The sequence below is a fragment of the Corvus hawaiiensis genome, chromosome 1, assembly GCF_020740725.1.
Source record: "Corvus hawaiiensis isolate bCorHaw1 chromosome 1, bCorHaw1.pri.cur, whole genome shotgun sequence".
In the NCBI taxonomy this organism is placed as follows: domain Eukaryota; kingdom Metazoa; phylum Chordata; class Aves; order Passeriformes; family Corvidae; genus Corvus; species Corvus hawaiiensis.
This window is the reverse complement of record NC_063213.1, coordinates 18,675,196-18,702,349: the sequence shown is the minus strand read 5'-3', so window position 1 is coordinate 18,702,349 and position 27,154 is coordinate 18,675,196. Positions and strand designations below refer to the sequence as shown.

Here is a 27,154-nt window from a genome sequence, read left to right as displayed (position 1 = left end):
AAAACGTTCCCTTCTCACTTGTCTTCAATACATGATGTCAAAACTCTCTAAACTTCCTTGTAGTAAACATGGGTGAAAAAGACTTCTGGCCCTAGCATCTCCTTGAAACTGCTTTATATTTTGATCATCCAGTATTTCATCAAAATCCTTGATAGTGTTCCTTTCTCTACTTCTTGGGGGAAAAAAAAAAGTAGTAATTTTTTTTCTTGGGCTTACTTTATTTTGGATTTGCATAAGCCTTTCCCTTTCTGAAGCTCCTCAACACACTCACCCCCCAAAGCAGTTATCTTCACTTTTTAGTCTGAGACAAGAATAACTTAATTCGAGTAAAATGGTTATATTTGTGGTTCCTCTGCTGGCTACCATATTGATTATTCATAATTTTGACAATTTTGTTTTACCTTCAAGCTATATGTTAACCCATCCTAACTGCATGTCAACAGGTAATCTGTAAACATTGAAACAAACAAAACCAGAAAACCAATCCCCCCGCCCAAAAAACCAAAACCAAAATTCAACTCTGAGAGTTTAAACGTATTACAAACCAAAATGCAAATATGTCCATAAACATATAATGCCAATACAACAGATCCCATATGTTTTTGGGAAAACAAAACCAGTTTCCATCTATTCAGAAACAATAACGAAAATATTTATTTACAAGTACACTTCACAGCTAATGCAGATCAAAACCTAATTATTATTCAGCTCTCTCATTCCTAAGATGTGCCTAAATATAAATATAAATATAAATAAATGTATGTATGTATGCATGTATAGGTATCTTACTTAACCTCACCAGGAAGCCTTAATGAATAAGAGATTCTCTCACCACCATCTTCAGCAGTATTATTTGGTGCTGCCAGGGTATCTCTAGACTTAGAATAAGCCATAACTTAAGACTGAAAAATCCGTGTTCAAAAAGACGGACAAAAATCAGGGGAGGAGGAGAAGAATTAAATATAAATCAGGTTAAGAACCAGCTACATGAAGCAGTAAGACAATTTTTAAAATTTATGACTATATTCAGAAAGTTGCAGATACTCAAAAAACAGTATTAATCAGTCATCTTACAGAAAAGGTGGCAAACAGAGATACTTGAAAATGAAGCACAAGATGTGCTATATACTCACAAGATGAGTGCTATTACTCTACATTCATTCCAACATCTCTGCCTTTCACTTCTAGCCACTGGCCTTTCTCTGTCTTCCTCCCAGACCAAGCAAACCTTTAATAAGTATTTTCTCCCATAAAGGTCACTCTCCAAGTATCAGTAGACACCATTTCAAACCCTTCAGTAATTTCTACAGATTTTCTTTATAACTATTTTACCTTTTTTTTTAACCTTTTTTTCATGTAAATCTCTAAATGACAGCCACGCAGAGCTGATTTTCCTTCTCCTTTCCTATTCATTATTTATTCCTATTTCAAGAGTTCAGAACCAAGAGGAGTTTTTAATACTGACTTTAAAAATGCTCCAGTTCTTCACCAATAATCTGTAGAAGGCACAGCAAAGCAGTAATTATTAGGTTTTGCAGAACAAGAACATCTTGAAAAACAACTTTATATTACTTTAATAAAAGTATTTTCTTGTCAATAGAGCTAAAAGTGCTCAAAAATAGTGACTTGTTAATGCCTAGTCATTGATATGAAGTAATCTGGTTAAAGCTACATCACCTTGGAAAAACAGGGGATGTAAAAAGAATGAAAACACTTCAGTATTTCATTGCAAAAATCTTTAGAAATATGACTGGGAAAGTGAGAATTTTTTATCAGCTGACTGCAGGCAGAATTTTGGTAGCCAAGATAGCCTCTCTAAAAGGAGGTGAGGGGCTGCCCTGTGCTGGACACAGCTGGCTCCAGCAGACCCACTACAGGACACAGCTGAGCTGTCAGCCAAGCTGGTGGCACCTCTGGGAACCTCTGGTGGCACTGTATTTAGGAATGGGCAGAGTGCTGTGCAGCAGTCTGAGGGGAATGTGAGAAACAGCCCTGCAGGCACCAAGGTCAGAGAAGGAGAGGAAAGAGGTGCTCCTGGCACCACAGCAGAGACTCCCTGGCAGCCTGTGGAACAGACCATGCTGGAGCATAGATCCACACTGCAGCTGGTGGAGGACCCACACTGGAGCAGGAAAGTGTGAGAAGGAAGGAGTGGCAGTGAGGAACTGTTACAGACTGACCAAATGCCTGCTACCCCAACCCTCAGTGCCACTGGGAGCAGGGAAGGGGGAGAGGAATTGGGAGAGGAGTGAAGTTGAGCCTTCAACTTCAAGGGGAGTGGGAGGAAGGTGTTCTAGGTTTTGTCTTTATTTCTCACAATCCAACTTTATTTTACCTGGCAATAAATTAAATTTTTCCCAAGTCAAGTCTATTTTGTCTGTGCCAGCAATGGATTACTTATCTCCATATCTTTACCTCAACCCATGAGCTTTTTCATCTTATTTTTATAATATTCTCAGTTATGTTGAGAATAAGGAGTGAAAGAGTGGCTGGGTAGAGACCTGGCAGCCAGGCTCAGTACACCCACTGAACAATTATGAAATACCAAAATAAATGGTTTGTATCTAGGAGAAGTTCTGGGGAACAATTTCTGGTGATATCCCCTTAAAACTACAGGAGATTACCCAGCATCTACAATTGCTGCTGCTGGTTGCAACAGTGCAAATACCAGATTTTAAGTAAAACTCTTCTAGCAATAAAGTAGCCTGCAGATCTACCTCCACAACAAATAAATATTAAAAATGTATCCCTTATTGGTATGACCTAACAAACTGGTTGAATTTCCTACACCAACTAATGATAATTTTAATAAAAAATTATTCCCTAAGTGATTTGGGTGCTTCTGAAAAAAAAATTATTCACTTTTTTTTTTTTTTACTACCTTATAAAAAAGGAAAATCTTCCACAGATGTCTACTTCCTAAAAATGTTATTATCACCTCTTTTAAATGGCAGAACATACTGGTTGACTTCACTTAAATGCTGAAGCCCTTTCATGATCACAAAGGTTCAAAGAGATTACAGACAAAAATTACAATTCTATAAAACACAGATAAAATAAGCACGTATTAAAAAGATACACAATCATAAAAGAGGTTGTTAGACCATAGATGTCCTCATTTAAAGTTAGAGAACAATTACTCCCTACACAGTCCTCAAATAGTATCAGAAGCCTAAATTAACTAATGAACTTTCTAACCCCAGTTTTCTTTAACTAGAGGTGTTTGGAAGAACCACTTCTATTTCAATTTTACTTGATCAAGAAGATACAAGACATAGCTTATATCTGATGATTAAGATGTTTCTCTCAGAATACGTTCTTATAGTCAATTAAAAATGACATCACCCTGGAATTGTTTGAGACTAGGATTAAAGTCAATGAATAAATGCAGTACAGAACTGCAGAGCGGCTGGGATTGGAAGGCACCTCCGGAGGTCATCTGGTCCAACACTTGGCTCAAGCAGGTCCACTAGACCCAGCTGCAAAGGATCATGACCAGATAGTTTTTGAATATCTGTCTCCAATGAAGGAGACTCCACAACCTCTCTACGCTACCTGTGCCACTGGTCTGTCACTCTCACAATAAAGACAGCATGTCCTGATGTTCAGAGAGACACTCACATTTGCAATCATTCTTGTATCCTGAGCCACAAACCCTGTTAGAACAGTTAAATTTGGGTGAAGGTGCAAGTCATTTATTGATTAGCAAATTGTTAAGAAAGATAAAATGTTTTTTAAAGTTATACTTCCTAAAATTCTATGCAGTTTGATGGGAAAAATGGTATCTATCAAGCTCGGTGTAGAAATGCATCCAAAATCCTAAAACTCCTTAATGAAGTAACAAAATACACACAGAGACACAGCCTCCTATAATCCACTGTTGCACTTCTCATAAATCTGAGGGGTTTTTGCAAAGGTCATCATTCCTATGGTATGAGGGATAACATTTCAGGAGCTACAGTTCTCATTCATCTCTCAGTACATACTCACCACACCATTTATTGCCTTCCTTCTCCTGCAAGTGCACCCACATCAAACTTTGACAATCCCAGAACAAGTATTTTTTTCTTACATTGTACTCTTCCTCCTTTCTTAAGCAGATCCACCAATCATGCTGACACTGCTGTATGAAGACACTGAGTTATGAGGTTGGGACTGGAACTGAAAGACTGTTCTGGTTCTGGCCAGAACAGGGTTAATTTTTGCAGTAGCCAGAAGGAAGCATGCTTAGGACCCAGAGGTTATTCTATACCACCTCATGTAATCTTCTGGGGATGGGCTCCCTTAGAGAGCAGAGGCTGGGTATGGTCAGGGGGTTTCTGTGGGAGCTGAGCAATCAATCACATGTGATTCGTTCGCCTTTTCCTGTAAACTCTGTCATTACTATTGCTGCTGTTGCTGTTCATTTTCTTATCTCGTTGCTATTTCCAGTAAACTGTTCCTATCTCAGCCCATGATCTTTAACTTTTGTGCCTCCAATTCTCCTCTGCAGCCCATCACAGGGTGAGGGGTAGTGGTCGAGCAGTGCATGGTTTGGAGTGTTTCAGTGAGAACCCTAAATTGGGAAATAGCACTCCAAAACCACAACACTGTTCGGTAATGTCCTCTCCAGCAACAGTCTCATTAAATGATACTAAGAACCCTTCTTGGTAGTAAAGATGCTGTGTCTTCACCACAGCATCTGAGTTCACAGCAATACCTGAACTTGTGTAACAGAAGGAAACACAACTAGATGTTTTAAAGCTCATTCCAGCCCTAAGATACAATTTTTCATGAAACAGGATTGAACATCAGAAAAACAGATACTTTAAAATTCTGGTTCTTTGCAAAGATCTGCATACCTTAAGAACTTTATGAATCTGATAATATAATTGGGATGGCATTAAACAAAGTGCATGATACTTTCAATTTATACATAAGCTGGAAACTCATCAATCTGTATCACTGGAAGTGGTACAGAACCAGGTTTACTGGTAGAAGGGTGACTAAACTTCCAGTATTATTCAGAGATCAAAACCACAAAAGGTACTACCAAATGGATGAAATAAGGTCCTTCCAGAGACACAGAATCTCACTTGAGAAAACATTAAAAAAAACCTTTTAGGCCAAGTTTTGTTTTGCTTAATCACAGTTTTCTGATTCTGTTCACACCCCTACAGCCAGTAACCTGAACAGAACAGAGAAACGCATCACAGAAGAGGGACATGAGCACTCGGGTTATTATTATTTACTCCAAGTGTATTCTGGACATTAGAAAATGCTTCAATGTGATTTTCAGCATGCTAAAAGGACCTGGAGGGTTCAAGGGGGAAAAGAAAATCTTAATCCATTCTAATAAGGACCTTGCTCCATAGCAAGTTCTCTCTTAACATATTATTATGTTTTAACATAAAAATATGTTAACTAGCTGTTCACAATGCATCAACTCGTATACCATTTTCTTTTTAAAAGAAGGCGCTAAAGCCGAAGTGTTAAAGCATCTGTCTTTAACAATACACACCTGAAAAAGGCCACTGCTCTACAATACATATTTTCACACTTCAGGTTCTACCAGGCTTTGGGTCTATACTTAACACAAAGCTTTCTTTAACCTATTGTTGTTAACATGACCAAGTACGTGCTTGGATGTTTCAAATATCCATCTACATTACCATAAAGCAATCTGAGTATTCCTCCTATGAAGTAGGTAGTTTTTAAAAACATGAAAAATAACTTGAATGCCAACATATTTTTATGGCTTTTGAAATTAAATTGTTTGATCATATTTACACAATGCCCAGGTAATTCTGTCTTTTTGTCATTACAGCAAACCATCAGGGGGAAAAGGTTACTTTTTGCCACATTCTCAAAATCAAATCTACTTTTGCATCACGCATGCCAGAGGAAAAATGTCACAATTAAATGGTTCATAAGTATAACATTAAAATTACTATTTAAGTCAATGTAATTGAACAGAAATTAAAATGTAGTTTTTAATTGCATATTACAACTTAAATGGTAGCACTTAGCAGAAAGTGTTAACTCATTTATTTTTTAATTGTTAGCTGCTTCAAGGCAATTGTTTTAATGCAGAAAAAAGTGAGAAGCTCTTCAGTAAATTTGATTATAGGACACTCAGGCATGTAGCTCAAATAAAATATAGGTTGAATAGGTAATTAGGTTTGGCCTGTGATACATTAACGTGGAGACAAATTCCCAAAGAAAGGGAATGCATGTTTTTCATTTCATTCTCTCTCAAACACCACTCTATTTGGATTCTGAAATGCAATTTAAAAAGTATTTCCATTTGATAGAGAACACAAAATTAAAAATCTTCTACAGTACATAGGTCAATGAATTCTTCAAGAGAAGAATTCTGTAAATTTCATAAACTTCAAAAAATAAGTGCATAGGGTACTAAGTCTCAACAGATTGCATGTGGCAACTTATTTCATAATTAGTTGACACATTAAAAATCTTTAGCCATGCTAAATTTACTGGAGAAGACGAGCCCAAGGGCATGCAGATACATTAAAGCATATGATTAGTCCTTACTAAAAAAGTGTTTTTCCTTGCAAGGTTATTATTTGACTCATGAAAATGTCAAATATTTAACAACATCAGGCTGTATACTCTCTTTTATCAACTTCAGTACAATATGCCATATTATGGGTATTCTGAAAACATTGACATATGGTATTTAAGTACCATTCAATAGACTAAACCATCCTTTGATGGTGTCATAATGAACAAGATACTATTACACAGCTAATCCTGCTGACTGCTCTGCAGTGCTGTCCTCTCCTTCGTCTTCCGTCCTTTGTCCAGCTTTTGTGTCAGGCTTCCTGGCACAATTTATCATAAAATAGAGATCTTACCTCAATAACTTTTGGGTTTGTTTGGTTTTCTGGTTTTTTTACATTGGTCTGTTGGAGGCAACATGTTTCTCCTACCTTCATTCATCTTAAACAGCTTATCCAAAATCAGGGGGCTTTTTGTGTCCCTTGATTTCCTTCAAATATAGTTTTAATTGTCTCTGAAGCATTTCACCACCGCAGATAACATCTAAAATAATGTTCTTTCTTTCACATCAAATGCAACTAAATTCTTTTACTAGCAATACTATCTTGCTCTAATGACCTAAACCAGCCTGGATATTTTGATCTCTTAATTTTTAACTGAAATGCAGGAGGTACTTTGCATCCCCAAAGTGTATAGACATTCTGTGGAATGCAGTACTATGTAAGTATGACTCAGGACTACCAGTATACTAAAATCCAAAGGAAAAATTCAGCACCCTTCTCCAAATGGACAAGATTTCCAAAGATGATAACATTCTGCTATGAAGAATACCAAAATGTAGAGATTTGCTTTCAACATATAAGTTCACTTTGGTAGAGAACAAAAATAGAGATTGGTATCTAGCCGACAACCTAACAGATGCTCTGACATGGCTCAAGGCAAGTGTGAATTTTGGCTATGAAAGAGGAAAAAAAAAAAAAAAGGAAAGGAAAAAAAAATCTACTGTCCCAGCAGAATATGCCTGAAAGAATCAGAAACAATATATGCATTTAGGACCCTAAACGGGCTACCTGGAAAATGTCATGAACATGGCCCATACTAAACTCAACTTCAGTTCTGTTTTCCAACAGTCTAAGTTGTCAAGTAGTAATGAGGGGGGGGAGAGAGAATCTGAGAAGTTATCATGTATTCATAAAACACAGATTTGTGATGACAACCTCAAGCAGAGCACTGCCAAAAAACTCCCATATTTCAAAATTGTTAATTATCAAGAAATAGTATGCATGTAATTGAAAATAAGGACAACAGTAGTAAAACTAGGTAAACATATAAACATTGAACCTGCCTGTCAAATTCCCAAGTATAACCACAATGTTTGGGCTAAGCAAAAATCAAAGGTAGCCTTCTTTCATTCACACAGATTTTCCTTCCCATAATTTGTTGCCATTTGAAAATGCACCATTAACGCCAATCTCATTCTTCCTGTGCTCAATTTTTCATTACCAGGCAAGTTCTCCAAACAAGGACAATAAAGAAAACGCCCAAAGCAGTGACAGATTGCAGTTACTGGTAAATTTTCAGTCATCAAGACCAGTATAGTTAAAAAACCCCCAAAACACACACATAACACTAGAAGTTACAAACTTAGATCCCCTAGTTACGAACCTAGAACCTCTATTGATATATTTTCTTTCTAGACCTATTCCAATCCAGATTTCCAATGTGAATTACAAATACCACCTCGTAAATAGTAAAAATTGAAGTATTATGTTTTCCATGTTCATGATTGCATGTTTTTTTAAAAAAACAAACCCAGGCACACAGTTTACTTTATGATTAAAAGTAATACCCATAGGAGGATTTTGGATGGTCAGAAGGCTGATGTTCCCTAAAGAGGTCTGTGTAAATATCTGATGCTATACAACACATCAAGTAAATGCATGCTGTAAATGCATGCTTACTTTGTGAAAGTCTGGGGGCTGCAACAAAACACAAGCTTTCCATAGTACTCAATTGCAAATGATGCAAGAACATCCACTCCTTCACAATTTGCATCTCAAGGATAGCCACTGTATTAAAAAAATTCTGCGTTTTGGAGATTATAGAAAGTGCCATCACCAATATGATAAACTTCACTACAATGTACCATTTCTCATACTGTGCCTACTTCAAGAGTGCTCTCCTCTTTTGCAGGTTTGGGTAAGTAATGTATTATCCCGTAGCATTTTATAAGAATGGTTATGGACACAACTCCTATTCCTTTAAATGGAATGCAACTGCATGCTCAAGTGTGCTGAACTGAGAGTCTGAAGACTAAAGGTGATCTTTTCAAAACTGCATTCTGCCTGACAAAACCAATATAGAAAATAGCTGATTAACTAGATTGAGATTCTCTGAAAATTCTGAAGTGACAAAACGCTTATGTCAGTAGTATTAAATGGTTCCTAGGCAAGGCAAGACTACATACTTACTATAAACAAAAGCCAAACATGTCTCACATGGTTCAGTTTATTTTTAGTAATTGGAGTTTACCATAGATTACAGTTCCTAGGTAATTTCTATAAATAAACTTGACCAAACATCACTATAGTCCATGGGCCCAGGAAGAAAAAGAAAGGAAAGCAGCAGTACCATGCACTGTGAAAGAAGGTAAGATGCTGAATCTAACCAGATTTTAATTGGTTGGTCTGGAAAATATGATGCAGAAACATCACTATGTATTTACACTTATAAATTAAAACTGGATTTATTTGAAGCTAACTTCATTCTCCAACTTAAAGATAGCTAAAATCATACCAAGAAAAGTAAGTAACTATATTGCAACAGTTTGCACTTTTCAAATTCATGTTAAAAAGCCAAAAAGAGCAGCAGTGAATTGAACTACAGAAGTCAGTGCTATAAACTGCAAATTCTTTCTGATCCCTAAGTTGTGGATACTGTGAAAATCCCATTTCAGGGATATTTAACATCCTTGCCTCTCATTTGTTGCCGGAATTGTGAGGATACAGGGATTGATGAATTGCTCTCTCTCCCTTCTCTTGGATGGGCAGGCAAGTGGAGCAAGGTCACAAGTGATTAACCACCTTTCACATCTTCTTCCAGCTCCTACCCCTGGTTTGTGCAACTACTCCCTTCTGCTTCTTTACTCTTCCTTCTGTAGTTGAGATAGGAGTGACTTTGTTTTGGGAAGTGAGTGAGGGAACTCCACCTAGGAAAACTAGGATTTCCACCACCCCCTGACTCCAACTGGGCTAAATCAGAGCAATCCCATCAGATGTTTTGCTACATCTCTCCCAGGCTGAGAGGAAAACAAAACCAGTGCAACAAAAACTATTAATTACAAAAGCACTGCACAATTTCTTGCAAATGTATGTAAAATGGACGTGACCTCCAGGACAGAAGAGACACCACTAACGACAAAAGTTAGATCTTCAAGGATTGACTGGGAAAGATCAACTTCCAGTTTCTCCTCACAGGAATGAGGTTTCTCTTGTTTATGTCAACTACCAAGTTTTTCTGTGATAGACAACTACCATGTCTATCTCAGAAATGCAGCAGGACTTGAGATCTGAAATAAATTAACAAGTCCAACCAGAGTTATAAAAGTTAATGTAAAAAGCTATACAGCCCTAATTTGGACCCAGGCAGGTGCCTCAACTGAGATTATAGTACTGCCCAGTACAGAAGCAGAGCTGCATTTTAAAAACTCTGTGTGTTTGTCCCCACAGGTTAATACTTTGCACAATTAACCGGAGCTCTTTGGTAGTTTTCAACTGACAGACCCAAAAACCTGAGGACTACATACTGAAAGTACATGTGTGAAACTAGTAAGATTGAATTATGGCAGCAAGTCACATCAATCACTTCTTCTGGAACACAGATTCAGTTGGAAAACTACTGAAAGCTAAAATTTGACACCACAACATCTATAGCATGGTGTTGAAATCAGTGTATTACTCTTCTTGTCTGTACAAGACAAGAACCCATGCTACTATATTTAATTAGAAGGAAAGTTTAAAAACTCAATCAAAATCAGGAAATATCAGGCATATGTCAACTGTATTGCCTTAATTCAACACATATGCATGGCTGATTTATGTTTTTAAGTAGCGCATAAGTGTTTATATAACGTATTGTTACTATCTTTAGGAAATGTCCTTAGGGAAATATATATTTTGGTTCTTTGTTTCCTTTGCAATCTAGACTGAATTTTGGTTGTGCTGTGAAACATACCGTTTCCAATCCCCTTTTTTTTCTGGCTGTCATATCAAATAATTTCTCTGTATCATTAGGTAAGTTTTAATATTACCTTTAAATGTTTATAGCATGACTTTCCTGCTTGCAGTTCTAGCTGGCCTGAGCATAGTATATTTGAAAGCAGGATATTATTGAACAATATATTCTAAAAACACACCATTACTTTCTAGAAATACAAGAATAAATAAAGAAATAAAGTTTTGTATGCTTTGTTAATCAATCTAACCTAACTAAAGGTCAAAGAGAGAGAGGCAAAAAAGGAAATACATAAATTACACATACTTACATAGCAGTTATTCAGTTAGTGTTTATTCACAGTCTTTACATATTCATGACCTATTTCAGGCAAAACTCGGTAACTCTTGGTTTAATGCTTACTACTTGTGGCATTTGTCTCAGTCATAAAAAACCATTTTCTCTGAATCCGATGCTAGGAGAAATTAATTTTTTCATTATGTATTTACAAATACAATTTGTTCTTTGATGCATATTTGCCATAACATTGAAATCACCAACTTGAGATGCTAGTTAAAGAATATATCACCATCATCCTATAATTTTATTCTTCCTTAAGAAAACCTGAGGACTAAAAAGTCTTGCATGTTTAATACTGCAGATTAAATTAGATTCCTGACCCTAATGATTCGATATTCACAGCTCAAAAGCAGACAAGCCTTATTCTAGATTTAAATATGTGGGTCATCCTCTCCAAGGAAAACATAATAATTAAAAATAATGTTTTTTTAGAATCACATTTATTCTCTCCTTAAAGCTATTCAAGTCCAAAGTAAAGTACTTAGAGGCTTAAATACTCAAGACAGAAGCTTGAAAAGAAGGTTATTGTGTGTGTTTAAGGAAAGATGACTCAAAGAGTACATAAAAGTAAACAAATTTATTGTTTCTAAACAAAATAAAAAGTATACCAAATGGACAGAAATATGCTAAATACACTAATTTCCTATAAATAGACTGCTCTGGTTCAACAGTCACATAAAGAAACAAACAAATTAGCCATAAAACCAACAAAAACATTGGCTGTCAGTTACAACGCTTGAAAAATTGAAAAGGTCTTTCTGGTTTTCTTTTGTTCATTAGGCTGACTGACTCAGTGGCCAGCAAAAAGGAAGAGAAAGATGAATAGAATCACTAGTATGTAATTACATAAACATTTTAGAATAACCAAGGTGCCCAGCTATTTTGTTGGTATATCAAGGCCTGTTCCCTACATCACCAACATAACGTGTAACAAAAGAATGCCTTCTCATCACTCTCCTAGGGTGCCATGGAAGGTCATGGAGCAGATAATCCTGGGAGCCATCACAGTGTGGGACAACCAGGGAATTAGGCCCAGCCAGCAGAGGTCTATGAAAGGCAGGTCCTGCTTGACTGACCTGATCTCCTTTTCTATGATGAGATAACCTGCTTAGTGGATGAAAGAAAGGCTCTGGATGTGTCCACCGGGACTTCAGTGAAGTCCTTAACACCATTTGCCACAGCATCTCTTGCAGAAACTGGCTGCTCATGGCTTGGCTGGTTGTGCACTTTGCTAGACAAACACCTGAATGGAAGGCCAAGCCCAGAGAGCGAAGGAGTTACATCCAGCTGGTGCCTGGTCACCAGTGCTGTTCCCCAGGGCTTGGTGCTGGGACCAGTTCTGTTTAATATCTTCATCAGTGATCCAGATGGGGGGATCAAGGGCACCCTCAGTCAGTTTGCAGACACACTGAGCTGGGTGGGAGTGTTCATCTGCTGGAGGGCAGGAAGGCTCTGCACGGGGATCTGGACAGGCTGGATTGATGGGGAGAGGCCAGAGCTCTGAGGTTCAACAAGGCCAAGTGCCTGTGCCTGCCCTTGGGTCACAACAACCCCTGCAGTGCTACAGGCTGGGGACAGAGTGGATGGAAAGATGCAAGCTGGAAAAGGACCTGGGGGTGCTGGTCAACAGCAGCTGAACATGAGCCAGCGAGTGCCCAGGTGGCCAAGAGGCCAATGGCATCCTGGCCTGGATCAGCAACAGCGTGGCCAGCAGGACCAGGGCAGTGATCATTCCGTACTTGGCACTGGTGAGGCCACACCTCAAATCCTGGGTCCAGTTCTGGGCCCCTCAATTCGGGAAGAACACTGAGGTGCTGGAAAGAGTCCAGAGAAGGGCAATGGAGCTGGTGAAAGGTCTGGAGCAGAAGTCTGATGAGGAACAGCTGAGGGAGCTGGGAGTGTTTAGCTTGGAGAAAAGGAGGCTCAGGGTAGATCTTATCACCCTCTACAATTACCCAAAAGGAGGTTGTAGTGAGGTGGGGGTCAGTCTCTTTTCCCAGGTAACAAGCAACAGGACAAGAGAAAATGGCCTCATGTTGCACCAGAGGAGTTTTAGATTGGATACTAGGAAAAATTTCTTCACTAAAAGAGTGGTCAAGTTTGGAACAGGCTGTACCAGGAAGCAGTGGAATCACTGTTCTTGAAACTGTTCAAAAGGCACACAGACATGGCACTTAGACGTGGCTTAGCGGTGAACATGGTGGTGCTTAGTTAACAGTTGGACTTGATGATCTAGAGGGGTCTTTTCAAACCTAAATGATTCCATCATTTTAACTGTTATCAATATTTTATCACTAGAATTCTGTTGCACAGAAGAAAAATACATACGTTGTTCCATACCTGTCCACTGACCTCGGACAGGAGCCAAAGAAAATAGGTAGATTTAAACACTTATTTTTAAAAGCACATGTATAATTTTTCATTCATAGTAATAACTGTAATGTAAATATGCCAACTGTAGGAGTAGCCTATGTGACATAAACTGTAGAGTTTTTTCAATATGCAAACCCCAATATTCTGCTTAGGCTGAGTCTGCGATATTTGCAGTGAGACTAAGCATAAAAATCCACAGGAAAGTCTGAACTCTTAACACTTTCAGTAACACTCTAATGAAGATTTGATTTTTTTTTTTTTTAATGAAGCATCTTTTCAGTAACACTACATTTTTAAGAGTTTGGTAATAGAATACTGAGATTTTCACCTCAGGGTTACTAAATTCAATATAGCCCAGATCAATAGCAACTCAAAGTCATCACCATTTGATGAGAATTTGGAGCTCAGGTTAAAATGTATTATGAACTTAGACTAGCTCCAATGAATAGCTTCGTAACTGACACTAACATGTATGGTTGCTGGCAGTCTCAATACAGAGCCTTAAATTCACTGGGAACACAGAGAGATTTACTTTCTAGACCTACAGTAATCCTTCTGAGTCAGGATTAAGGCCCACTAGCTAGACACTATGAGGAAACTCAGACTGCTAGCTGCTTACTTGTACCTGTCCCAAGAATAGAAGAGCATTAGAATCCAGACACACTTTTCAAATGGCATATTTGCTTCATTGCTTAGAAAGAGAAAATAAATTATTTCAAAACTAAATGACCTCAGGCTGCACACCGGAAGAGAATAACCCTTCCCTTCAAAGACCAATTTATTAAAACATCTGGTTTACACAGCACCTTAATCCTGCTAAGATACAAACTGCTTGCTTAAGAAATTAACATTTTTTAAAAGCCTGGAAACTGTATTCAGGTAATCTGTCATATGACATCTTGCTGGAACCCTGAGGATTAGAACAAGCACCACATTATTTGCTACTGAAGAAAAAGCATACTCAGATTTCAAAGCAGCACAGATGTGGGAAGATCCAAGGCAGAAGAGAGCAGGTGGCAGGCTAGCTGGCAATTACAAAACGTACAAGGTTATAAAATTACTGAGACTTAATTGTCAAATCTATACATTTTAAGCTAACAAAATAGTAATTCAGCATTTGTATGGCATTTTGCCTTTTAATGTTAGAAAGCAGAGATATCTCTTCTGTACATTTAAAGTTATTTTATATTGCTGTTCCACAGCCAACTTTCAAAAGAAACCTTTATGATTAAAAAGCTCACTCAGTTATCAATATCCTATATCTAAAACACAGTGCTTTGATGGCCCAGGCTGAGAAAAATAAAACCACAAGCTGCATTTTAACCAGAGAAGAGTTCAGCACCAGAATGATCAGTCTACAGTCCAATAACTAAGAAAAAATGGTAACTACTTTCAGCATCTACAATAAACTGTGTGAAAACAATACTTATGTATACTTTTATTTCACAGTATTTTTATTAATCCTAATTTAAAGGTAAAAAGTATAGCAAATGCAAGAGATGTATGCTAAGTTTCCCATGCTCTGTGCACAAAAATAGTTTTTACTACTCCTGCTTTAGTAAAATCAAGCCAGGTGCTCCTGCAATATCAAAAACACCCAAATGCCAAGAAGTGCCGTAGGATAACATGAAAAACAAAAATAATGAGAAACATCATTTTCTGTCCATACATCTGGTCCAGCTGGAAGGGATCAGGCACTGTCTTTCTCCACCTTTATCTCCTCTTTACAGAGCAAGCAAATATCAAAAGGTCAAAAGTATTCACCAGTCATTGAGACAGAACTTGGAACTCTATCTTCAGAGATGAATGAGTCAAATAATGATATGAAAAGGAGATTCCAGTGGAGACGATGAAGAATCTGTAAACCAAAAGGAATTATAATCCTGGTCCCACTGAAGACAATGATAAATCTCCCAATGATTACTTAAGGGCCAAGACTTTCATGCAACAACAATATTTTTCATATAAGCAATAAACTCTCATGAAAACAACATGTGTTACAAATCACATAAAATCAAATCAGAACAAAGAGTATGAGAGAAATCCCACTGAGAGAAATGATTCATCAATAGCATGATTCCAAAACCAGTGAATACATATACTCCTGCACGAATATTTGCAGAAATGACTGAACAAGATCAGATGTAACAAAACATAGGTTCCTTTCCTTTCTTCCAGCTCCACATAATAGGCTGCGCAACAGGGAAGTAAAGGGTTAAATGGCTACTAACTAATGCAATTGTGGCTTAACAACATATTCAAGTCACAAAATAATATATCTCAAAGGAAGTTCATTCCCTCTAAATTTCCCTTAATTACTAACAAGCCTACACAGAACAAGTTTTTCAGTCACCTTTTAGTGACAGATAAAGAAAAAAAAAAAAACCCACAGAAATTCAAGCTAAGTAAATTAAGATCTCAATAACCTGAAAGAAGATCTTGCGGATCTTCTCCCTTTTCAGAAACAGAGAACAAATATTCAGTGACAAAACAAAAACAATCTTTGAAATAACTTTTTCTTTGCTTGCTTTGAAGAGTTTTATTGATCAGCATGAGAAGGAGCTTTTAGCCATTCCTCCCAAGTTCATAGTCATATGCAGTTTGCATGAATTGTATAACCAGCACTATATGAATATACAATTTAGTCCTAGGTAAGTATATGATTTTCTATATATATAAAAACCTCTCTAGAGTCCCATTACTTCATTTCCATGCTCTCAAATACATCTGAGTCAGCTCACACTATTTCCAACAGATTGAGTTCAAGAACAGGATAGATGGAAAGGTTTCATAAGTGATCCAGGTAACATGCTCTCGGTATGTGCTTCTCCCCACATGTGTTCCCAAATATGAATTTAAGCACCCTGGCTGCAAAACAAATTGAGTATTTCTTTCTCTCTGAATTTATGAAAGGTAATAAGTCATAATAAAATATTGTAATTTTACCTGAAACAAAACTGGAATGCACTGGAAAAACACTGTATCCTGTTATTTCCCAAGAGCCTCCTTTTTTTTTTGTGGTCTAAAACTCCAACTATTTAACCTTCCTGCGTAAATATGATTTTCTAAATTTATTTTTACTGTTGACCTAGTCTTTCTCTTAAGTTTTTTGGGTTTTTTTTGAAAAGCACAATGATCAAAACTATACTAAAAAGGTTCTAAAGGTGGATGGATCACTGCTACACAGAAATACAGAAAAATTACCTCTCAGTTCTGCAATACTGATATTATCTATCTCCCCATAGCTCGCTTTATTACTTCATTTAATATTCAGTTCTAAGTAAAGAGTAAAAATATGGCAAGAATAGCTCCTTATGGACATAAGCTCAGTGCATTCTCAAACTTGGGCAGAAAAAAAACTTTACTATGCTATAAGCATGTTTTCATCCATGTAACCTTATGAAAAGAAAGAAGAAACATTCCTCTTTCTCCTTCCCTTCATAGATGATTTTACAATGCCTAAGAAGGAATCTGTTTTGTTCTCTACAGCCTGTTCTTTATCTACTTCAATACATAAATCCTATGGAAGCAGTAATCAAAAAGAATAAATCACAAAGAAAAAAAAGAACTCAAAGTATTAAGAATAAATCAACCTAAAAACTGAACATAATCTAAACTTTCTATCAAATTAGGCACTTTGCACAGTGCAGCACTTCAAAAACATTAGTTCATGGATTATAGGCACCTCTAAAGTACAAATATCAACAGTGCAGAGCAGTTGATGAACAATATTAAATTATTGTAATCATCTACATTTGGGATACCAATAGCAGGGGAAGCAACTCCAGTTCTTACCCCTGGAAGGACGACAAAGTAACTATTATTTTATTAAGCTACTTTGATTCTACCACACAGGTAACTGGTTGGCTGGCACAGTCCGCATCCCTGCCACAGAAGACAAGGAAAAAGAAAAGCTAACAGATTTCTTTATGAGTGAAGAATGACAATCCCAAGAAAAGGTCTGATGGCAAAATGACTTATGAAAGACTAACTTTTTCCTAAAGCAAGCAGAACTGAGAGGTGAACGTTACACACCACTCGGTTTCATGTCCGTGCAAGAGGCAGAAGAGGGATGCTGACCCAGTTCACATCTATGATGTGAAGTGAAGAAAAATATATGTATTTTTAAAATGGAAAATGTGTCAAATGACAGTGAGGAACAATTCACTTGTGGTACAACCATTTTCCCAGTGAGCTTATTACAAATCATATGACACAGACTTTCTCCTATTACATACAAATGGTTCCTACAGGCTACTAGAGCCGGTGACATACACTCTCTATTTCTTTGTGCAGTTTATGAATCTGTTTCCCTCTACTATTGTATTAAATGTCGATGTTGCACCATGATAACATATTAGCTGTCAAGCAAAGGAAGCACAACTCATCACAGTTTGTTCAGGTCAAACACTTTACCCGGACAGTATACCTACAAACTGCCTGATTGTCCCTAAAAGTTAACCCCTTTTGTAACAGAATATAATTTAAAAAATACACTAATTTATCAAAGCAATGAGTTGCAATACTGAACATCCAGACAGAAGTGTAGAAAACCAAGTTAGTTTTTTTGAGGACATCTGAAAGGATGGACCTACAACTAGTTCTCCTAGCAGTGTCTCTCAAGACACAACTTCTATATATTCTGTGAGGAGGTGTAAATTTATATATGGAATAGGCCGAGTCTTATTCAAGTTCTGAGTTTTCATGGAAATTCAAAGACAGACTCAATTTCTGTCAGAGGGGAAGATGAGTTTGTGGATCCAGATGATTAAGCACGCAGCCAACCCAACTTCACTTCAAACACACCCTTCTCATCTGTCTTCCAAGGAAGGCAGATTTTCAAGACAGCTGATTAATTTACAACTTTTATTCTCAGTTCCAACATGAAAAATAAACATTTTCAAGCTAGTATGAATTAATAAAATTTACCAGAAAACAATTATGCTAACCGCCACTAAGAACCCTCATCTCTGAGTAGAAAGAACCTTAACAATAGGCCTAAACTGAATTGTTAGAACCTTCCCATGCATCAGATAAAATGCATGAAGTATGTAACCAGTTCTATAATCAAAAGATAATACATCTGCATATTAGGAAGTGAAGGTTTCTTCTTTTTCCTTTGCTTTTCTTTTAATAGAGAAGAATCTATTCTTGCAAGCAAGATGTTATTAACTGCAATTAAGAGAAAGAACCAAGCCTCATACAACTTGACAGCATTACGTTCTACTAATTTCTAGTGAACAGGAATAGTATCTATATTAGAAACCCTAGAGAGCTTTCATATAGCTTAATCAACGACATCCTATTATAACAACATTTCTAGTATCATTACACAAATTACATTGAACACTGATACAACTGATACTTTTTCTCTTATGTCTCTGCCAGACAATTAATACTTCTCTACACTTTAATGGTATATGAATATTGTGGTGGTATACACACAATATTCTGTTTTCCTGAGAGGTAAGCAAATGAATCAACATTTAAAATAAACAACAACATGAAAGATTTTGAACCTACCTTCTTTTTCTGGGTTCTGTTCCTGCCTCCCAACCAATCATCCATCTGCTCCTCAATCTCTTCAATTGAAGCTCCATGATCATAAGACGGTACATATACCCTTGACTCCAGAGCTGTGTATACAGGGAACTCTGATTTTGGTTTCTTGACTTTAGGCTTCTTCTCTTCTATACAAAAGTAAAAAAGAAAAAAAAGTAATGTTACTAGTACTGCAGGGATGTGTAATTCAGAAGCTGGTTTAGCTCCTCAGCTCTCATCCCTATCTTAAAATTTCCACTGAGGAAGTAGCTTAAATTTCTTTGTTAAAAAGAGAACCAGAGCTTTGCATAATAATTTTATTTTTATTAAAAGTAAATAGTAATGCACCCACTTAGCACATCTTCCATCTGAACTACGCCTGAAAGGGCCAGAGGAGTTAGGTCTCGTTACTGCTACACCACTTGGCAAAGAAGATTAGTGCAGGTGAAAGCACAGGAGCTGTTAAAAGATTTTGAAAGTCTGGCCAGCTTCAGAGAAATTGGCAAAGGTAGAAAGGTGAATTTTAGACAATTCTGTATTACTGTATGGTCAGCTATGCTAAGTAGAAGCTCCTGAGTCAACAGATGGCTTCTCTATTCCCACATTTCTCCAACCACAAATAGCTCTTTTCTAGCACTTACACATTTAGGAAGATTTAGATGTTGGATCTCATTTCTCACACTGATCACTGTTTTCTACTCTCTCTGCCCTCAAAATGATATTAAATGGGAGCAGCAAACTCATGGGAGAGGAAGGAATGACCAGAAAAAACTAAACCCCAGCACGTAAAAATGCATCCACTATATAAGATAATCTCTAAAGTAAGATTTAAAATGGACAATTGACAGAACTTTAGGAAAGACAAGAAGATGAGCAACAGAAAGAAGCTTGAACACTCAGAAAGCATCCAGAAACCTCATGTGTGCCCAGTAGTACTCTTCTGTTTTTTCCTCTTGTTTTCAAAATATGCTGTATTCACAGTAAATAAAAGCTCCTAAAGTGAAAGAGGTGATCTAACATCCACTGCAACCAAGAGGGAAGTTCTACTCTTGACTCCACCTTTCCACTCTCCACTGCATGTCTTTGGGCTCCTCTCTCTTCTATTGTGTTTCTACAATCATCCAATCACTCAGCAAATTACTTCAATTTACTAAGTTAGTAGAAAATTACTCTTAATACCCAAACAAATAGGAAACAATCCAAGTCATTTAAAGGTAGTGGGCAAGGAAAAGAAGAACCATGCTTGTCTGATCAGCTTGTCTGCCTTTGCAACCATGCCCTAATACTTCAGAGGAGAAAAATCTGTTTTTCATGGAAACCTTTAAAAAAATTACTAAAGAGGACAGAGGACTGTTCCCTACAGACTCTCACACAGATTTCTTTCCCTAAAAGTGTATGTGCAGAAACAGCACAGTGAAAAAGCTCTGCAGATTTGACAAACTCCTAGGAACTGAATATTTTAAGAAAACAATAAAGGGAGAGAGAACTGTTTCAAGCCCAAATGAACAGAAAATTCATACAAATCTTGAAAGTTAACAGAAAGACTAATGATCTTCTAAACTTTCCACTGTTCAGAGTTTCACTGTACATTGTTCAGAGACCTGTTTTTGTAAAGAATCTTTAACTTTACCTGTCAAATTTTAATAAATGAAATATTAAGTTAAATCTTTATTTGGAATTTTTTAGCATTCTTCTATAGGGATGTGTAGAAAATATAATGAAATGACAGATACTCCTCAAAATTAAATGAAAATCCAAAAGTGTTAATACCAGCATTTGTCTCACTGTGCAGATGTTAGTAAAGACAACACAGGTACAAATTTTTTTTGCCTATTTCAAAAGGTAAATTTTATAATCAAATCACATATATCAAGTATTATCTCATTTTACTCCAAAACTGCCATATATAACAGCTTCTGGAATCATTTAAGATTTGTACGGATAAGTAACAATGGCTTTACCAGCTCTTTACCACAAACGTGTACTGGCAAAAATATTCTAGGAAGTTAACTTCAATGACAATTTTCACCACTGCATTTCAATCCCCCAAAATAATCAAGCACACTTGTTCACATGGAATTACTCACAGTGGAGACACCCCAAGACAGGTGGCTTTTCTTGCACCCTATCAGCTACTGCTTACTAATTTTCCCTCTCAAAATATGCAAATAGTTAAAGCCTGAATACTTCTAACCAACATTTAAAAACGAAGAGCATAGCCTGATATAGGTCATCCAGGCTCTCGCTGAAGTTTTGGAAGTAATTCTGTAACTATTTCCAGTGGACACTGTGCTCCACTTTAAAATGAGGTATCAAAGACAGTATCTAGGCTCTCTTCAGGCAGTTAAGTGACAGAGGAAGACCTAACATAGATAAGACACCCTCCTGTTTGCTGACTATCAAAGGAACAAGAAATCCCACCTAGAGAAGATGGCTGTACAACCTCAAACAAGCACTCAACCAGAATTAAAAAAACCTTATCTCTACTGTCTCCCGTGCATATACAAAAAGATGAAGGAGTTCAACATATCTCTTAATACCTTACCTAATACAATGGCTGTCATATTGAATTTAAAAAAAATAAATAGAATTGAAGTCACAGCACCTTTGACATAGGGCTCCCAATAACCCATCAAGAACAGTTTCATCTCAGAATTTTCAAAGCCACTTTTTAGAACAAGAAAGCACATAAAAGCAGTTTAATGGTAACATCTTTAAGGATTTTAGACAGAGGAAGTTAAGAAGTTATGTTTAGCAGTATGAAGCCTCAACTTAAGGCAGCCAAGCACTGGTGCTCTTTCAGGTGAATATGGAAAAAGCAAAACAGATTACTGGAACTATTTCGCCCAAACAACAGAAGTCCACAGGACATACTCAGGAAGAAAACCTCCCTCTTCTGTGTTATCTTTTCACTATCAGCAATTCAACTGGCAGCCTAAAAGACACTTCCGACCTCACTGGGCACTTTGCCCTGAAGAGAATATGGATCAGGTTTTCCAAATAGTAGATGATGCCTAGACACCTGAATCTTGTATCTGCTAAGGCTTGACAGACAGCCAGGAAGTTGGTGCAACTGCCCACCACCACGACCTAAAGTAAGGATGTGTTTGATCGTGCTGACAGTAGTGACAACTGCAGCCGTGATTCAGAGTTTTGAAATACAAGTGTTCCCTTAATATTCAGTGTCATTTTCTAAAGGTGCTGGTTTTAGGCCATCCACTGTAACAGAACAGGCTTTTAAAAGACATTTTTCTCCTCCAGTCTCAAATATTGTTTTAGTATTGTTACACACAAACCTAACTAAAATGCAGGAAAAACATAAAAAATTTTAGATAGAAAAGATTTCCTAGGTTCCTCTCAGTTCTGTGATAGCACACTCAGTGTCCGCCGGAGACCCAGCCAGACCACTGTGCCCTGTGTGGGCACCAATATCTATATATTCACTATAATCAGAGTTACTGGCACTTGTACAACTAAACACAAGGGAGAGAAAACAATCTTGGTAAAAACAGAGCCTGACTTCAACAGGGTAAATGAAAAGCTTACTCTCATTACTATTTTCTGGGAACATTATGTACTTTAATTGCCAAATTATAGTGCAGTAACGTTTTTAGTTTATTAACTAGAATTTTAAAAATAGGCAACAGCAGCAAGTAAATGGAATCCAAGATCATAAGCACAATGGAAATTGTTTGGTATCTGCCATTCCAATGTAAACTGATCAGTGTTTTACAAGATTCGTAACTTTTAGAGAGTTCTAGTCCTTTTTAGCAGAAGGAATTTTGTTTTATCATTTGCTCAATTCATACTGCAAAAATACTAATTTTCTATGAGTATTTTCCACCTTTAGAACTAACAAGTTCTTCACCAAAAGAATAAAATCAACTGTGTATTTAGCAACAGTTAAAAACAGAGATATGCAGCTATGTTCCCTATGTATGAACAGCATATAAACACACCTATCACTGGAATGCCCAGACTTTAACAGGTAACAATTAGCTAACTCTCCTAAAGTACAGAATTTTATGTTTCTAAAGGCCTCCAATCCTATTCTTCTACTGGCTATACATTTTACTAGTTTATGGTGCCATCATCTGGGTTTTGAAGTCTGATTAATTACTTGCACATAATCAGATACTTTGATCTTCCTCGTTAGTTCTTCCACCTTGCTACCACATTAATTTTATCATCAGCAGAATTAATAGTATCTGGCTAGTGGTTATTTCCTTTAAGATACATCAGCTGTCAGATAAGGAATCAGCTAGACTTTTTGGATCAAGTGCCATGTAATAAAACAGCGATGCTTTTTCCGTAAAAAGTATCAGAGGCCCTGTATTTTAAAGTTTTCAGAAAAAATTATATTGATTTTACATGTTAGCTGATGTAAACATAAAGAACTCAGAGAATTTTTACACAGAAAAAAGCAACTGCTTCATAGAGGAAGAAATAAAACCAAAACTAAGCACTGAACTTCTGCAAAGAAATTACAACACATCAAGTCGTAGCTACCTCTCTCTGCAAAGGCTTCTAAGCTTTACGCATGAACAAGAATTAACAGAAAATACAGTCATAAAAAGACAGTGATATCTTGAAAAATCAAAGGGACAAACTGCCTCATATCTCATGCATTAGTAAGCAAGAAATACAACCACACAAAAAGGTAGACAGCAAACATCTTTTTGGCAAATTAGTAAGATACTGCACTGAGGTCTCTTTTTTCAACACATTCCACTTACCTATGTAACTATGAAAGACAACCAAAGCATTTACAGCATTCAAATTTGTTGAAAACATGACAAAAGAAAAATTCACTTACACATACAGTAACACAGTCAGACAGAGCACAAAGAACCCAGAATTCCAGAAAAAAAAAATTGTACTAAGGTTTTGACAGTCTATTGAAAAAATGGAGCAAATTATGCTCAATATCAATGCAAATATGGGGCAAACACACACACGCTTTAAAAAAGTGCACATTTCTATACTCAAAATAAAGTCAATGGGATTATATGACTACATCAAGAATTAGAGACAGATATATACATCTGCTATACTGGGACGTACAAGCTAGTTTATTTTTGAGCAAACTGACTAAAGACATGCCCAGGGATGAATGCATCCTCAGCTACAAAAAATTTCTCACAAGCTGTAGCTTTTTATGACTTTCATCTTTTTTTCTGAGTATCTACCCTTCCCAAAACTTCCAATTCCCCCAAAATACAAAAGGGTTAGAAACAAGGCTCCAATATTTGAGAGCTAATTTGCCTTCCAACAAACATATAATGAAGCATGCACGCCTCTCTCAAATGAGCCTCATGCACTGTATGTTTGCGGAATATTTTCCATAAAGTCTGAAGCAAGTTTTGTGGGAAGAGGTATCATACAAGCCTAGTTGAAACAACTGGGAAAAATACACAAGCTTGAAAGTTCAAAATCCTTTCAGCAGGCCTGCCAAAACAATCAGTGAAATGGATGATACATAGTTTGCCATAATTAGGCTTCAGAGGTAACAATTAAGTGATCAGAACATTCACACCCACACCAACCAAAAAAGCATGCATTGCATAAATTAATTTTCTCTGAACCTGCCTGTCAGCAAATCATTACTGAGCAGCCATGTCAACACTGCATTTTGGCAGGGATTAATACTAAACAAAATTACCCAATATATTTATCAATTATTTGGAAGTAAAAGGAAAGTCACCTTCAGTATAGTGCTAGATTCCATCAATTTGGCCCAAATGGCTCACAGTGAAGAGGAAAGCACAGGAAGAAGTAGGAACATGGAGTGGCTGGTATCAAATCAAATCAAAAGCATTTTTGAAAATTACACAGTTAAAGGCCTTATGCCATATCTGCACTTAGGAGGGACTTTGGGCAAGGAACCTTTGATATCAGGGCTTGCAGTTACGGTGGACAAGCAATCTGAAACGAGCTATCAGAGCAATGGGAACTAATGTGATTCTGTAATAACCACAGAAGAAACATGATTTTATAATCAAAAGATGACAAACTTTAGAACTCTATACACAAACCCAGGGCACAATACTTCTAGCTACATTGCAAAACTAAATCGAATACAGAAGATCCACAGAAATTAAGGGCTCAAGAAAGGCTTTATATTAAGAAAACCTGAAGATAAATAAAATTTTTTTTAGGCACAGACATGCTAATAATGAACAACTGAAAGCTACACCTGGGGAAATCCATACTGAAATTAGGATGTAACTATATAAGAGTAAAATTAATTACCAGAACAAACCATGAAGAACAGAAGGCATCTCAAGGTTTACTGATCAATGTCAGTAATGTATCTTGACTAACAAGGAAGCGCAAAGCTAAAGTGTACCACTGGTACAAGTCAAACAAGACAAGTCAGGAGAATCAGTATTTTTCACCGATTTTCACCTGTAAGAGTCTGAAATAAACCCATTACACTAAATGACCTAATGATGTCTCCTATCCCTAGGTTTCACGAAACAATATAAAAAGCTACCCAAGCAGCACGCTGTGTTCCAAGCTGTCAGGAAAGGGTGACCAACCAAGCCTAACCAAACCTGATCAAACGTATTAAAGGTTTCACTACAGCTCTGGATATTTGGTGGCAGATACTTGGGTAAGAGTGCTAAAAGATCCTATAGAGAGACATATATACCACATCATAAAGTCCAACACAGAAAGGCAGCCATAGAGCTCATAACTTCATACTTCAGTTAAAGCCTGAATGATGGGGGTAAAGAAAAAGCAGAAAAACCCACATACTATTCAACATGGTTTATAACTAGAAACAAAACAGTTTCTTGCCATAGATTGTTCCACATGCCTTGTACATCATGGCGAGAATTCTGAATTTACAATGCAAATATATTTTGTAACTGGGATGCCAGTGAAGAGCTCACCTGCAATACTTAGCAGGCACCATTTTCTAAAAAAGGCATATTTTAAAAATGAATTTAAGTCTTCATACTGAATGTCAGGGAAAACAAGCTAAGAAGAATGGAAAGTAAGAACTGCCAAGGCTAAGTATAAAGAAAGAAAAACAGATGTGTTTCCCCCCAAAATGGACATCACTGAAAGAAGTACTCTATGCCAAAAAGAGCTTGAGAAGCGCTGGAATTTGTCCTGATAACTACTCAAACCTTGATATTCAAATTTAAAAACTGAGTCATCTGTCCTGATTGTATGCCTATGTCATCTTAGTTTAATAATGCCTATTCAGTGCAGCTAATACCTACTGTACTTTCCATCTTGTGACTACAAAGAACAGGGCTATCCATTGTGAAAGAACCATTCCCTGATGCAGGGATCACACACGTGACACAACAGAAGGTGAAGTTGGAATAAAGTTTATTAATTAAAGCACTTCCATTTAAAAATAAAATTTTGTGTTCTGACATCTACATGTGGAAAATGCATCAGAAGATGTAATGCAAAACCATTTCTACTTTTGTCCCTAAAATACACAGCTGTCTGTAATTCCATACAAAACCGTATTTCCTAGAAACGTAAGACTGTATTGTAAGTTGTTCTATTTTTGTAGGTAAAGTCGCTATATTTTATTAAGGTAGTAATCACAGTTTTGAATGAATTGAGAAGTGATAAGAAACACTGCAAAAGTGCTAGAAAAATAAATCAAAACTGTATAATATTGACTTACCAAGAAATTATTTTTTCACACTCCTTCCCAAAAATAGAACTTTAATGACATCTCAATACTGTCCTCTCTTTCCTATTTAGCAAATTATATTTTCCTCCTCCAGTACCCTACTCCTGTTTTAGTTCAAGCTGCCTACAAAATACTGCACAGTTTCAGCAGGAGAGCACACAGACAAGGGGGCAAACTAGCAATTAGGGCATGAAAAAACAAGCACTGTAAAACAGCTATTGCTAATCAGCATGAGATATGTTTACTCAATTAAATAGATGGAACCTTTATTAAGACCTTGCATCCCAGGGATGGTGTCTAAAATTAAGAAGAATGGGGGCAAACAAAATGCACATTTGGTGATTTACAACCTTTCTACACTAATTGTGAAGTGACAACGCAGAGCAACATAATGAAATAAGCAAATTTAGCAGATGCTTTGCATGCAAGCTTCAGGAAAAAATGATACAATTTTTTTTGCCTACAGTAACATGGATGCATCTCTTGTTCCTCTCTTGGGAG

The 27,154-nt window shown here is 36.8% G+C and overlaps 1 protein-coding gene and 1 long non-coding RNA gene across 2 annotated transcripts in view; both read right to left on the bottom strand.

Annotated features, from left to right (window-relative positions):
• The window catches only part of DNAJC1 (DnaJ heat shock protein family (Hsp40) member C1), a 108,968-nt gene that overhangs the window by 23,824 nt on the left and 57,990 nt on the right, over positions 1 to 27,154 (bottom strand). The window contains exon 8 of the mRNA XM_048295310.1: positions 18,970 to 19,136. Coding sequence (XP_048151267.1) covers positions 18,970 to 19,136 — 167 coding nt within the window. The remainder of the gene's footprint in view (positions 1 to 18,969; positions 19,137 to 27,154) is intronic.
• LOC125321898 lies at positions 12,942 to 17,535 on the bottom strand. Its single transcript, XR_007201754.1, has 3 exons — positions 17,482 to 17,535; positions 15,873 to 15,900; positions 12,942 to 15,304 (listed from the first exon to the last, which is right to left on the bottom strand). It is a non-coding gene; the product is annotated as an uncharacterized LOC125321898 (long non-coding RNA).